The sequence below is a fragment of the Homalodisca vitripennis genome, chromosome 2, assembly GCF_021130785.1.
Source record: "Homalodisca vitripennis isolate AUS2020 chromosome 2, UT_GWSS_2.1, whole genome shotgun sequence".
NCBI lineage: Eukaryota > Metazoa > Arthropoda > Insecta > Hemiptera > Cicadellidae > Homalodisca > Homalodisca vitripennis.
The window spans coordinates 176,664,293-176,681,025 of record NC_060208.1 but is presented as its reverse complement, the minus strand read 5'-3'; the positions used below and the strand labels follow the sequence as shown (position 1 = coordinate 176,681,025).

Sequence of the window (16,733 nt, the reverse complement as noted above, 5' to 3'; positions counted from 1 at the left end):
AAACCATAATCCAAGTGAAACTGTACACAGCTGATTTCAGTCATTTAGAAAAAAATAGTGGATGTGCTACTTTTGATTGGTGGAAAATAAATTGTTGTCGACCAATAGTAAGAAAAGATGTCATTTCATGACCAAGCATAGTATGGAAGTCACGTTGCGGACAATGTGGCTTTTGAAATGAAATTGACGTGCAAGAATTGCTTCGTGTGTAGTTAGTGGCTTATATAATAGATTAACCTTGTATTGGAAATTAAATTTTGGAAAGACCCAAACTCAAGAGAAAGGATTAAGATTTAAATTACTAACCCTACTGTAGCATAATCATAACGTATTGTCTGACATAATTATTTTTATGCAAATACTATATAATTATTTCCTTCAACATGACAATGACGTTTTTTAATCAATCTGTCGGAAATGCAATTGTCTCAAATTTCTTGGTGTGTGAACGATATTAAAATTTTCATATCGAATCATGACCAGCTAACACTTCAAACAACTCTGAGAGAATATATACTGTTAAATAAATAGCTCACAAACCATTACTATGACTTCCCAACCAATCCATATTCTTCCAGTTTAGTTATCAAATGTATATGACTAACTTTTCGTTTTAAACCTTAGAAAAGTATAAATAGATGACATCGAGCTGCACTGTTTCATTAAATACTTCCATGACGTCATTCTGTATGGATTACAAGGTTGCTGATAGTTGATTTCCCAGGAGAGAAACAAAACATGGGAGGCTAAATATTTTGAAAGAATGGTCTAAGCTGAATAAGGACTATTATGCTTTTCAAACAATTATGCCAACGCTGATTGCATGACTGCTGGTCTATATTTCACTACATCTTTTTTGAAACCAGACTTATGAATGTGAACCACTAAATTTTCAGTTCATCAAGAAATATGCCAAATTGAAGATACGCTTTAAAAAGTTGGGCAATAGAACCACATACCTATCAAGACTGCAATACTACAGTATAATAAGAGAAACATGTCTAGGCTATTGTTCTTAAAGCAATCTATTTCACCCTCAGTTTCAAAGACCTTATAACCTCCGTGAAAGATAAAATATTCAAAGAATTTTGTGTATTACAATTATGGGCAGGAGCAGTCACTGATGGAAAGGCAAACACTGTAGAGAAGAAGTGTGTAAAGAACTGGCTCATCTGTTCATTATCTGCTGTAGAAGAGTCACTTTATGTCAGTGAAGAGTATGTTACTTGTCTTCCAATATTGTTCACGAAGATCCAGAAATTCATGTGCAATATATCTTGGAGATAGTTAACGTAGTTGTTGAAACAAGCTACAGACAAGAGGCGACTATTACCTCTAACCCGTGAGAAATTCACGTAGTCTTGGCTTTCAAGGGTCTTTTTATAAAGTATGTGTAGCCTTTTCTCAATAACAAATTGAATTAGCTCTGCAGAAAACCAACATGGAAATCTGGAATTTCCCACTTTCCTACTGGGAGTATGAGAGAACGTAAGACTGCACTAAAAGACGTATCCTCATTTAACACTGAATCTACATGAGCAAACACAATATTTAAAAGTATACGTCTTGAATTAAACACCCGATTACATTGTATAGTTTTAAACCCATCAAACATCACGCGGATAAAACAGTAGAGGTTCACTGGATGCTGTCCAGTCAACATGAGGACTATTTTATATTAATATTAAAATCTCACACCAACACGACCTCTTTATACTGTTGAACGCTAACAACCTCTATTTGGGAGATTTGTCTCCAGGCAATGATCAATATTGGTCTTAAACGATTTACTTAAGGGAGTATAGACACACCTAACTAAGCAATTTACATCGCCTGTAAGATTTTAAGATATGTACAGAGATTGAGGCACCTGATTAGTAGAACTAAAGTTTTTGTCAATTACCACAACACCCCTCGTACGCTTTCCTCATAGCTAGTTTGGGTGGATCTGTAACATCTTTAAATGACACGATTATAGAAACCAACCATTGGAGTGTGGGATTCGCATCCACCAAAACCTCACTTGCCCAGGCATTTCTCATCTCGGGACTACTTTCTGCATTATTGAAAGAGGGAGCCTAATTAAGCCAACAGAGGGCTACTAGAGTATCATGCAATCCGCGGTGCAACACCGAGGCTGTCACCTTTCTTCTTATTTCTTGGTTTTCAACACTCCCTCTACATAAGCAGAGGCAATATTCCAAGTCTGTCTGCCAGAGACCATTTCCTGAAATATTGTGTCCGATGAGAGTTAGCTCTCAAGTCTCCTTCTATCGTTTTCCCACCATCTGCAGAAGAAGAACGTGTTGTTGGCGTCGTCGTGTTCCGCACCCCTATATAGGCATTCTAAGCGTTCAAACTTACCCGTGTTAAACAAGTACGCTTGAAAGTTTCCATAACCGGTGATGAACTGGTGAAGGTAGAAATTTACCTCCCCATGTTGTCGCTCCACCCATTCTCTCATGTCTTCAACCAGTCTGGCTGTCCAACGTCCTCACAGCTCTAGCAGCCATCGTTCCTGCCAGTCCCTCATGGTGTGTTCTCTAGCCTCGGTGCGAGTTACCACACCGTTCCCTTCGTATAGCCAAGCGGTAAATTATAAATTAATAATTAATTGCCGGGGAGGAGGAGGATAGGAAGCTCTTTCGAAAGCTAGCAGATAGATTGGGATGGACTCCACTACTACGAGTTCGGCCGGTTCGAAGACAGTTTGGTAAGCACTCGCGATCCGGAGGGCCGTTTTCTCTGTACTGCCACTACCTTTTGCCTGTAGGACACTTGACGTAGAGCGTCCGCCCAAATCTTGCACCCGTATAGGAACATGGAGTGCGTGACCGATATGAACAGCCGCCGCTTACTGACCGCCGGTGTTCATTTGTCGGATCAAAGAGGCGGCAACTACTACCACCTCGTTTGCCGCCTCAGGGATATAATCCCTGAACGTGAGCATGGTATCAAGCGTCATGCCAAAATATTTCACAGAATTTTTTGTCTCGATAATCTCATGGTCCTCCTTGACCTGGACGACGGTATCAATCCTTCTTCTGGTGAGAAGTACGATTTCTGAGATGTCTTCTCCGTCGCCAGAGTTAGGCCTTGCTCACCCACCCAGGCCAACACTCGCAGCAGAACTTGGTCGAGTAGCCATTGTGCTTCATCTTAGGTCCTCGCAGTTATGGTGTAGGTGTCTGTGATATCGAAATTATATAACGAGTTTATTTTGATCCTCTTCGTCTATAACTTTTTTGGATCTCTTCTGACAAACATGACTCCCGATTTCAGGTCAAAAGTTAAACAGACAATAGTCTGCCCTAATCTTATCTTACAACCAAAATCTCAGGTAAAGTAAATAAAGTTATAAGGTCAATGAAAACAAAGATCTTTACAGCAGGGGTTCTCAACTTTTCAGGTTTTATGCCTCCTTTAGTATATTGAAATTTGGTCACACCACCCCTCTACCACCATCACCTTTTGTGGTCAATGCAATAGTAAGATTTCAAATCATGTTTTTAAATAGGGGAAATTTTAGATCTGCATGTTTTAAAATTAAATGTTTAATAATGATTTTCATGAAATGTTTAATATTATCTCAAATACCTTTTTAAATAGTCTTTACCTACACTTATTACTGCCAGTAGCTTTTTTAAATAAAGAAATAAAGCACAGAAAGAAAATGATTTCATTTTATAAAACTTACAAAAGGTAGACAATAATGTTATTATGTCTATCACTTTGTAACTTTGTCCTAATATCTGATAAATAAATTTCCAATTTAATTTTTAAGTTAGACCATGGTACAAGATCTTTAAATTTGTTTATAAATTGCAGCAGTAGATGTATCAACAGTTTTCACATTTTCTATTCGACAATTTCCAAAAACAGCATTGCACATAACACAGTGAGGTAAATTATAACAGTTTTTATTTAAAAAGTTGAAAATGACAATGAATCCATATTTAATTTAATCACCATTACACAATCTTTTCTTTTGCAGTGATCTGGCCATTTTTAGGCCTACTACAGCAATACTCCTCTATCCCACCTTTTGTACTGGTCCAACAAACTGCAATATACTACACTAATAAACCTTGCAAGCATCAAGAATTACTCAATAAAAAGACTGATGAGCATTACTCCATATCCATATTTAATATAATCATCAGTATACAGTCTTTTCTTTTGCAATGATCTGGCTATTTTTAGACCTGCTACAACAGTACTCTACCCCACTTTTTGTGTACTGGTCCTTAAACTGCAATATACTACACTAATAAGCCATCAAGAATTACTCAATAAAAAAACTGATGAGCATTACTAGAATCACTCGCAAGCAGTATTCTTCCACCAATTTTTCCTATTATTGTAATACACTGACAACTCCCTCAAAAATCTTCTACGCTTCCAGAAGGAAAGTGATAATGTCGCCACCATTACACCAGTAAAAGTTTTGAATGTTATCTAATGTAAAAATAAATTATATATCTTATGCTATTTGGTGTTTTTAGCTGCAATAATACAGACCTATTCATGTGTGTAATAAATAAATAATATACTAAACTGTGTCATGCATTAATACGCAATATTTCTTTTTCATTTATCAATATAATGTTTGAATAAAAACAGAGTTATTATTCTTGACTTTAGTGAAACTTGTATTCAGATATCACACCATAAGACTATGGAATTTGTAAAATATAGAGGTTTTATTATAATGATAGATTACCACGTTTTGAGAAATAAAATCTATGTATTGTAATTTAAATGTTTTCAAATTCTATTGATTATATAGCACAAGTCTATAAATTGAATACAAAAATTTCGCTTTGTAAAAATACACATATTTTCACACAAACAAATATTTATATTAATTATTAAATATATTAATATTAATTAGAAATATACATGGTTGGATTAAAATAGAATTTTCACTCTTTAAAATTTAGTAAACAATTCGGTTATTACAAAAAAAAAAAAAAAAACAGTAATATTATTAATCTTTTTCTGAACACAACCAAAAACAGTATCCGGTCCCCAAAGGATCAATACATTTGTAATTTATTGTATTAAAAACAAAATGTGGTAAACTTAATTTTAGTACATAGGGAAGAGGAAGTTGTGTATCAATTAAGAAGTTAAGGTTATATATAAAACAAATGATTCACAAATAAAATTTTATTTAAAAACCTGTCAACACTTGATCAGTTAAGAATGTAATACAAAATGACCTAAATAATTCTAACTCTTACAATCAGATCTATACAATGTTGCACAAGTACGGTACAGTTGTGTACATACTTACTCAATGGTATTTACAAACATATCATTGTACACAACATGTGTTTAATTGACTAAGCAAGTTGTGCAATGTTAAAAGCAGTTTTCTAAAACACCATTCACTAAAAAAATAATCTAAAAAGTTACAACACATCTGTAAATCTATGGAACAACACTCTACACACATACATTACACACACACACACACTATCATACAACAATAAGGCAATTTAAACTATTTGTTCTCGATACAACTAAACCTTATTTAAATATATAATTTAAAAATTATTTATTGTATAAAAACAAAATAAATAAATAAAATATAAAAGTTAATAACATGTAATCACTTGGACGGAAATACATGACTATGAGAGATGATTTGGTAGTTAAGTATCAAAGCTTTTTATAGTTTGAACAAAGATAAAATTATACTTATTTAAACAATGTTGTAAATTTACCAACATGAGTATTAAAATTACAAAACAATCCCCTTTTCCCTTTATTAAAAATAGGCAACATGACCAATAAACAATGCTGATTCTTTCTATAGATTTGATTAAGAAGACAAGTGAAGATTCAACCATTGTGCTATGTAGTTTTGTAATAATGTTTTCGTACCATATCTCAAAACAAGCAAATTGTGTAAATCTGTTTGAACAAGAAATTTTTTAAGAGCTTTGTCCGAAATCATGGTAGGGAAATGGTTACTACGATTAAGTTCAAATATGAAACATTATAAAACTGTTTCCATTACAAATAAATGTCACCAATTATGATTTGGTATTATTTTCATTAAATCATACACCACAACTGCTAAGTAGAAAAACACAGTAATAGTATTTAAGGAAATATTTGTAAACTGTTATCAGAAACAATAAAAATATATTACTTTATTACTGTGTTAAACAATGAGATGGATTTTTCAAACTTATTCTATAATGATTATAAAATAAGTATTTAAATTATAACAATAACAAAATAACAGAAAATTCATATATTTGAACAAGGAATATTTAGTAAAACTAAAATTTAAAACATTACAATAAAAATCATCGCATTTTTGGTCCCTGACTTTTATTGCTTGGTTATCTTGATGAGGAAAAAACAAAGTAAAAAGATCATAAACACCCCAAATATTAAACAAATATCAATTCCAAAAAATAGTTAACTTATAATAATATCAGAAATATAAAACTTATATAAGGTATAAAAACTTACACTAAGTGAAATCAGGTATTGCAACATATAAAAGTACAAAATTTGGTAATGTTTCAAGTATGAATAATTAATTATGTACTGTGTTTATGACAATGAACAATTAAAACAAACATAAAAAACGGAAATACTGTAATGACTTGAGAACAGACAATTTTGAGGAGTTAGATTATTGTTACCAATGTGAAAAGTTTTAAAATTTGATACAATAGTCTAGAAAAAATTTAGTCTTGAGACATATGATGTAGACAATCACTTGTTTATAATATTATGTATAAGTATTTAGATAACTACATATTGCCTTCAAACCAGACCATTTTACATCAAATTTTCTTTTCCTTTCAGTGGCACATACAAAATAAACAATCAATTTAAAAAATGTTTCAAGGAAATAGTAGTAAAATTCAATTCTTACCTTATTTGGTCCTATACAGATCAAAGCAGATAATTTAAAATCTTTGATGACTTTTTTGTCTGAGATGATCGGAACTCGAAACACATCAAATTATAAATTAGGTTTTTAAAGAAAGGTCAATCTCTTTTTTAGCCGTATTCTGCCAATACTCAAGGGCCACTGGCCTGTGCTAGGATCCAACATTACATAGTACAAGGTCAACATTACTGATAAAAAGTGCTATCGGCATAGATAAGATTTAAACCACTACTTCTGAGATCCAAAATCCAATGCCTTCGACTATGTGGCCATCAGCTCTCACTTTCTCAACTATAGCAACTTTTTTCTGTAAACATGATGGAATTAATATAAAAGATGAATTTGTTTATAAACAAAGCTCAGAAGGGATGGGCCGATAAATGTGTAATTATTCTATGTTAGCAATGTTTCGTGTTCAGGATAAACACAATTCTGACAGTTCTATTACAATCTGCACACATATCTGATCACTGCTTTCACAACTTTTTTTCTTACATAAACTCAATTATGAGAATGTGCGAGAACTTAAATTCATGGGTGAAATCCAGTGCGCTCATATTTGCTCAGTCAAAACAATGTATGCACATAAAATCCAAGTAACAAGCATGGAGTTAAGAAATGATTTGATGAAATCCACCGGAGAAGAATTACTCAGCTCACAACCAGACTGAGGTTTGAAGTTAAAATAGCAACTTTAAATTTTAGTGGTCATTGTCAATGACGACCAATCATAGAAGAGCTGAATTTTACCATTCTATGATTAATATGAGGCTGCCACACGGATAAGTGGAGGAGACCAGTGTGTGAATTACATGCTGTAATCTGTTCTCTTTTTGTTGTTTAGCTGCTTTTATTTCTGTTAGCATGACACAGGAATACTGTGAAACAAATGATCTAGTCTTTAATGAAGACAAAACAAAGCAAAAGAACTTAGGATGACTAAAGATCTAGTATCGGAGCCGCCTAACATACTCATGACAGAATCAACAAAGTACCTTGGAATAATTCTGGATGACCCATGTTGGCCTCTCATGGAATTCTCATGTTGACTCGCTGTGCCAAAAACTCAGCGCTGCAATTTTCATGCTAAAACGGACCACTAGACCTCAGACATGGTGTAGTACTATGGGTTGGTTCTACAAGTTATAACATTCAAAGAGTTCTCGTCCTACAAAAACGTGCACTTAAGACCTATGATGGGGTGGTGCAGGATGAAAAAATCAGACAAGTGTTTAAGGACCTCAAGATCCTTACAACAATAGGGATCAACATTCACGAACTCATTCTTCATACTTCACTTCGGAACTAGAGCAGACTCGGGGATTCCATGAACATCATACCAGAAACACCCAAGACTACAACCTGCCAATACACAGGATGGAAATTTACGCGAAGAAGCTGTCTTATGCGGAAGCTAAGTTGTTTAATATGCTGCCTGCTGAAATGAAGAGAGGAGAGAATTTGACCCTGAAAAGAAGACTGTGTAACTAGCTGATTGAAGAACCGATCTACAGCTTGGATGAATTTATCAATCGTTGCTGGAACCAACGACTTATCTAATGGACTACATTCACAAGACCATTGGATAAATCTGATGACTTAATAATTTACAGTATTGTAATTTGTTGTTTATTGTGTACTGATAAAATTTGAATAAAGGAATTATGTATTGTTTATTAACTGAATACAATTTTTTTTTAAATCCACAAACTATGTTTACAAATAAAGCGTTAGTGTATATAAAATGTTATGGCAAATTGGTACTGAAGTACAAATGATATTTTTATTCCAGTGATAAAAGTCTATTATCCTGTGTCCACGTGAGCTGACCAACTGTAGGCAGGAGCAGGATCTTATAATAGGACCATAGAACCATAAAAATAAATGAGATATGTAAGATAGCTTTCATAGTTACACTAATATAAAATTTGTTTTACTTTTAAGAAGTGTAATTATATTTGTGCTACAATTTTGGGGGGATGACACCACATCACTTGAACCGAACAAAGAGAGCCCTAAATATAGGGCTCATAATGATGAGCAAATTTTAAATTCCACTGTTTTGAAATTTAACTAGAAATATAACAATTTCTGAACATGACAGTCTGAAAATGACTTTTATCTGCTATATTTTAACATCAAAGATGAGAGAATTAGAGGAAAATTACTACTACATGAGATCTGGAACACTCCACCCTGAATTAGGTTGATGTTTTAGTATTGGACTTCAAATAAATTAAGTTTTTAGCTTTATGAAATGGAATAGAAATGCTTTAAATATCTATTAAGTAGCTTGACAATCATGGTTAGGTATAAGTAAAAATATAAGTATTGTAATGTTACTTAAGTATGCAGATACTTAGATGCAGCAAACTATTCTCAAATTAATCTATCCACCAAAAATAGAGGTGTAAAAAACAAATCAATGCAAAACTACCATTAGTTTAGAAATTAAAATTAAATTAATTAACTTATTTTTAACATACTTATGATATTGCTATTATTAAAATAAAGTGAAAAACAAAGCTGAATGTTTAACTTTTCAGGCCCTGCCTATAAACTCTCTGTACAACAAGACCCAAGTCTATACATGATTCTAATCTAGCTGTAACATTTAAAAATATTTACTTATATTAGATTCAAACAGCCTATACATGTGCTTTGGAAATCTTTGTACGTTTCCAAATGGATATATCTTACACTTAATTACACTGTTTTTATTTATCAAAACTTATAATACAAACTGTATGAATGAGTTGCACTAAGATATAAAATAATACTTGCATTATTAGTAATACTATGAATAATATAAAAATCTAAATCATCTAAGTATATTTTGAGAAAGGATGCCTTGATGACAAGCAAATGTTTCTTTATAAAAATTATTCAAAGTGAGTAAAAAACATTATTCTATTGAGAAAATTAATTTATGTTTACAAGTAGATTCAACTACGGTTCATAAATTTTAAAATGTTCAACAGAAATATAGTATAAAAGTAAACAGAATATAGGGATGTGTGAGTTTAACTTATTCAGTTTAAGATAAGGTCAAATTTTTCAAGTACCTGTTAATTGAAATGTTTTGAGCCACATTTACATATATTATAATTAGTTAATGCTTTATTCAAGCTGGAGCAGACACAATCATAAAGCTTCTACGAGCTTCTGCTAACCAAACTTAATTTTTTCACACAAAGGAAAGCTCAGAATTCTATATTACATGAATGGAGATTGTTTGATTAATAAAATAAAATTACAGATTTCTCATTCTACATTATATCTGGCAATATGTGTTGTAAAATAAGTGTTGGCAGTTCATGTTTTTCGAAGCTTAAACACTTTTAAAGTATATCTTAATAGTTGGAAAGATCAAATGAAAAATAACTCAGATCTTCTAACACTCGCACATCCTTAGTAAAAACCATAGACATATATTAGTAGATTGTAATTACAGTTTAATATTTTTATTTTGCATTATGTACTAAAAAATTAGAAATGTCATTTAGACACAACTAAAAATCAATGCACTAGTTAAAGTGAATTTTTATACTCTTTAATAATGATCAATTTAAACTAAACTATTACTATTACAGAATTAACCTGGTCAACTGTTACATAACTTGTATTTAATCAAGCTTGTTTAAAATGTGAAGCAAATGGAAATTAAACGTCACAACCCTGTAAGAAATAAAAGTTACACAGACACACAAACTCATTCTGTACAATTTAAAAATATCGGATTGGTGGTCAGATCTGTACAAAGTGGTAAGCTCACTGGAGGAGAGAGTGAGCATGGGTTGTGAGCACCTTGGCATCATATCGGAACAGTGTTGAGTGTCGTGAACACAAGTGGTTTATGTGGCGTAGTTTGGTCACAAATGGTGGTGCCATGGCCAGAGGACAGCCAGTGCCACTGTGACCACCCAGACGGCGTATGAGACATGGAGCAGTGTGGCCACATTGTATATCGGACAGTAAGGGCACTGGCTACTGCCGCAGACCTCGCAGATGTTCAGCACGTATGTAGACGACGCGTCGAAGATGCTTTCATTGAATCGTTCTGGAACAGAACAGTTGGTGAAGACAGTACAGAACACAGTCAACGGTTGATGCTGATAATTAATGAAACTAATTTTATTGGATCAACAATAATTTAAGGATCAATTGTAAAAATAATAATTAAATAAGTATACTGGAATATTAACCCAGCCTTTTCTGGACAGCAAATAAATGATTCAATACTTCCAAACATTTACTTTTGTACTACACATTTATTTATTTGATGTGATTCTTTATTTTACTTCTCAATTAAGTAAATATTTAGTAACAATTAATTATTTTATTATACTCTATGAGCACTAGAACTGTTAGAAGTGAAGTGGTTAGCAATCTTGTTCCCAAAACCAGCAAAACTACTATCATGTACTGTCGGATAGACAGTATTAGTAGGATATTATTTGAAGTCAATGTCTTGGAACAATTATTGTCTACTTCAAAGACCTAGATAGTTTTTAAGTCATAGGTTATCCATATAGACACAGTTATGTACAAAACTATTTGATAATAGACTACAAGTAAACAAAAATTGTTAATTTACATTAAACCCAAAACTATTTACCTGGTGCATAATAATCGTAGACTCTGACAGGTAAGTATCTAGACATATTAGCCACAGGATACCATCTCTCGATTGTAAAGTTAACACATGTGTCCGTCTCATCCAACTGAAACAGATAATTATCTCATTGTTTTACAAACATAATAACCATAGACTCTGACAGGTAAGTATTTAGACATATTAGCCACAGGATACCATCTTTCGATTGTAAAGTTAACACATGTGTCCGTCTCATCCAACTGAAACAGATAATTATCTCATTGTTTTACAAACATAATAATCGTAGACTCTGACAGGTAAGTATCTAGACATATTAGCCACAGGATACCATCTCTCGATTGTAAAGTTAACACATGTGTTCGTCTCATCCAACTGAAACAGATAATTATCTCATTGATTTACTAACATAATAATCGTAGACTCTAACAGGTAAGTATCTAGACATATTAGCCACAGGATACCATCTCTCGATTGTAAAGTTAACACATGTGTCCGTCTCATCCAACTGAAACAGATAATTAACTCATTGATTTACAAACATAATAATCGTAGACTCTGACAGGTAAGTATCTTGACATATTAGCCACAGGATACCATCTCTCGATTATAAAGTTAACACATGTGTCCGGCTCATCCAAAGAAAGAGCTATATCCCACCTTTGTCAAGAGTTCTGCTGCGAAGCGGCTATGGTGTCGGTAGAGTAAATTGACAAAAACATACACATCCTGGGAGTGTACCGATCACCCAGAGAAAATACAAGGGCTAGTATAAATGTTCTGTCAAACATCCTAGACTACACACAAGCACACAATAAACACATAGTGCTGATCGGAGATATTAACATAGACAGGATGAAAAAAACCATAGGCAACACAATCTTAGAAACTGAACTGCACACACACAACATCAAAAGATTGCCCTTACTTGCCACCCGCATTACTCATGACACAGCCACCTCAATTGACTGTATATGCACCAACATACCTGAGTATAACATTGACACAGTCATTCTACAAACAGGACTTTCTGATCATACTGCTCAGATATGTCAGATAAACGGCTATGAAATAAACACTGCCGCAAACTTCCTACAAAAGACAATTCAGTCCAACCAACCTAGATAACTTGAAATCTCTTCTGATGAACAAAAAATGGGATACTATCAATCTTGCCCCTGATGCTGACACAGCTTACGATATCTTTCTGGAAGTCTTGAAATTATCCCTTGACATTGCTTGCCCCAAGAAGAAAAGTAATAGGAAAACAAACAAAAAAACTTTGTGCTATGACAATGAGACAAAATACCTCAAGGATATTTTCTTAAAGGCACTTTACAAATATGAAATGACAGGAAATATCCAAGATAAAGCAGTTATGGTGGAAAGGAAAAAAAATTATGACAACAAACTTAGAACCCTACGACAAAATGCAAACTCACACTTCATTGAGTCAGCTGCAAACAAAACCAAGGCCATAGGGACAGTCATTAACCATGAAAGAAAAGGACAATACAAAATCCCATCTCAATCCAGTATTATAATAAATGACAAAGTCGTGAATAACCCATCTGAAGTTGCAGAACATTTTAACACTTTCTTCTCTCAAGTTGCTGAAACGACACTAAAACTTAGCAACCAGAAAACAATTGGAAATCAGGATAACAATGAAAATGACCAGTCTATAGTAGACAACTGCCAAACTGTTTTTAACTTAGGCCCCACAAATTTCAGAGAAGTAAGAGCTGCCATCTATTCTCATAAATCAAATCCATCCAGTGGAATGGATGAATATTCATAAAAAATTGTAAAGTATTGTGCTGATGAGCTTATACCACCTCTAGTCAGCATAATAAACAAATCTTTCAGACTTGGCCAATTTCCTACTGCATTAAAACAATCTGAAGTGTATCCAAAACATAAAAAAGGACCAACCACTGAAGTTCAAAATTACCATCGCATTTCACTTGTTTCGACATTTTTAAAAATAATAGAAAAAGTAGTACTCAATAGACTTACGACCTACCTAGAGCAGCATAACATAGTTACTAACTACCAAAATGGATTTCTTAAAGGTAAATCAACAACATCAGCTATCATCAGCTTAGTAGAATACATAATTGACCAAATAGACAAAGGAAAATACATCTCTGCCCTCCTCCTTGACTATAGCAAAGCATTTGACTGTTTAGGACATGACCTCATATCAAAAAAACTTAAATCTCAAGGCATTACTGGCATAGCAAACTACTGGTTTATGAGTTATCTGTCAGGGTGAACACAGGTAGTTGAAATACAGAACATCACACTTGGCCATAAAAACACCTACCAGTCAAACCCACAACCAGTCACACGTGGAGTGCCACAAGGATCAGTCCTGGGCCCAGTCATCTTTGTCTTATTTGTCAATGACTTCCCAGCATACATCCAAGATCACAATACCAACTGTGTAATGTATGCTGATGACACAACACTCTTAATAAGGGATGACACTGCAGAAGGAGTACATGCAACCACCTGCAACTCCCTCTGTAAAGCACTAACATACTGCAGAAAAAATGACCTGGCTGTTAAATCCATAAAAAACAATACAGATTAACTTTAGTAAAAGAAAAGATTACATTCCAAAAATATCTGACCTAGAAATTGAAAACCATGTTAAATTCCTTGGATTAACCCTAGATGGAAATCTCGGCTGGACAGAGCATGTGGATGGCCTTTGCAAAAAAATCAGCATAGGTATTTATGCTGTTCGGCGCATAAAATGGATTGGAAACTTAGAAAATGCCAAAACAGCCTACTTTTTATTAGTAGAAACCCATATGAGGTATGGGATTGCTGTATGGGGCGGATCCTCTGTCGGAAACCTCAACAAGGTGCTTGTCCTGCAGAAAAAAGCCATTAGAATCCTCGCTGACCTTGAACCTCAACAAAGCTGCAGACAAGCCTTCCAAACCCTCGGCATAATGACCGTCACTGCTCTATACATCCAAGAAGTAATTCTACATGTGCACAGCCTGCGTCTTCAAACAGGGAAAGACATCCATTCATACAACACTCGCCATGCAGCCAACTACATTCTGCCTCCACATCGCACAGCAATTTATGGAGAAAAACCATCTTATATCGGCCGGAAGTTGTGGAACGCCCTCCCAGAAACAATGAGAAGATTGAAGAGGAGTGCCCTACAAGGAAAACTGCATGACATCCTAGTAAATCAACCATTTTATTCACTGGACGAGTTCCTCAACGCCTGCAATGAAACATGGAGATTTCAAAATGTACCTTGACTTTTTTTTAACTGAAACACAAATGTATAAACATTCAACATCCATACTTATGTAATAATATTATGTGACTCTATAACTGTTCTTAATGAATATGTAAATAAAGAAGTTTGTCTATTGTCTATTCAACTGAAACAGATAATTATCTCATTGTTTTACAAACATAATAATCATAGTCTCTGACAGTTAAGTATCTAGACATATTAGCCACAGGATACCATCTCTCGATTGTAAAGTTAACACGTGTGTCCGTCTCATCCAACTGAACAGATATTTATCTCATTGTTGTAGAAACATAATACTCATACTCTTACTCATAATTACTTTCACAAAACTAATAACAAAATCTTGTTCCTAATAAAACTATTATCACTTTTGTATCTGATTTTTTTAGAACAAAATATTTACTACCATTAAAAAGGAGATTGATGTTGGGATAATGCAGTACCATTAAAAATAATGTTCTATTTCCTAATGAGAAATTAACTATTTCACAATTCTTGACAAGAAAAGGATGAGTAACAATATAATATAATTTAAATTTTGTCAATATTTTGAAATGTTAACTGATGCCTCAAATATCTTTTATATATCTATATCAATATATCTATTTTTCTGTGACATATATTACTCAAAGATTAAATTTCATCACGTCTTTGTTAAAAGACATGTTTCATACCGACACACACCATAAAAGTTGTGTATTTAACCCTTTTAACCCTGGCAACAAATTTTTGGGCATACTGAAAAATACTAGACATATATTGTAAGGTACTGCGAAAAATACTGGGTCAAAATTCGTGTTTTTGTAGATATTTTTTTCAAAAATCATAACGCCTTTATTTTATGACATAGGATCATAACCTTTTTTTATTTTCTTACAAAATAAAAGTATTTTACATAAAAAAATACTTAAACGCAAAATTAAAAGTAATAAAAATATTTAAAAAAATAAATAATGCCAAAAAATTTTTTGTTTTTTTAATTTTTTTATTTTGAAGCATAAACACTAGTTTTCATGAACACATTTCATTAGACAAAATTATATTCATAATCATCACAGTGTATTTCTAAGGTAACATACAAAAATTCAGACACCTAACTTCAAAAACTTGGAAGAACGATGAATTTTTCAAAATTGTGGTAAAATCAACAATTTGTCCATTTTACAAGTCAATAGTGGTTTTCTGTGTCTTTGATGCACTTTTACAGTAAATAACACAAATTGACTATTGCAATAAAAAATGTATGTTTATAAATCATAAAATAACTAGAAAAATTAGAGTTCATATCTATTTACATATTTACATAATTTACGGTAAATATGTTGGGAATCTGTAGTAGACCAGTACATCTTTATTGTGGGTTTAGGATTGAGTCCCATGTTCAAGAGAACAATAATAAACGCTTTCTTTCTGGTAAAGTGACGTTTTTCCACATTCTTGCACTTGAATTTGGAGCTAATGTGTCATAATGTTTACTAATGTACTCCCTAGCATATCTGTTTGTTTCATTTACAAATGTGGTAAGAAGATTTACTGTAAAAAATAATGAGAAATAATCAATGGGTTTTGAATTATGAGGAGGGCAATGCTTTGGCCCAGGTGTCTCAAAGAATAGAATATTATTATGGTCATAGCCTGTGTCATTTTTTTCATCACAAACAGTCCAATCATCATTGTCATCATTATTTACAGGGTGTAAATTATCATCATTTAAATTTTCTTGAATAGCGGGTAGGTCTAGGTTTTCTGAATTAACGATTACATGTTCAATTGTATCACTAACATTGTCATGAGTCATATTTACTGGTATGTTTACAGTTTACATAACCAATTCACATCATAAACAAAACTAAACTGCAATCTAGTTTGTTCACCAGCTGGACAGTCAGGTGAGTCATGTAGTC

At 33.2% G+C, this 16,733-nt stretch overlaps 1 protein-coding gene across 4 annotated transcripts in view; it reads right to left on the bottom strand.

Annotated features, from left to right (window-relative positions):
- Nucleotides 1–5,157: 5,157 nt before the first annotated feature.
- Nucleotides 5,158–16,733, bottom strand: part of LOC124355082 (CD109 antigen) — a 50,723-nt gene continuing 39,147 nt past the window's right edge. For 2 of the 4 annotated variants that reach the window (XM_046806016.1, XM_046806017.1), the window contains 2 exons: nucleotides 11,541–11,646; nucleotides 5,158–10,982 (listed from right to left, as the gene is read on the bottom strand). In XM_046806016.1, the coding sequence (XP_046661972.1) occupies nucleotides 10,795–10,982; nucleotides 11,541–11,646 (294 nt within the window). In that variant the 3' untranslated portion in view covers nucleotides 5,158–10,794. Of the gene's footprint in view, nucleotides 10,983–11,540; nucleotides 11,647–11,910; nucleotides 12,046–14,951; nucleotides 15,087–16,733 lie in introns of those variants that run through there. The other 2 variants (XM_046806018.1, XM_046806019.1) reach the window with 2 other exon arrangements.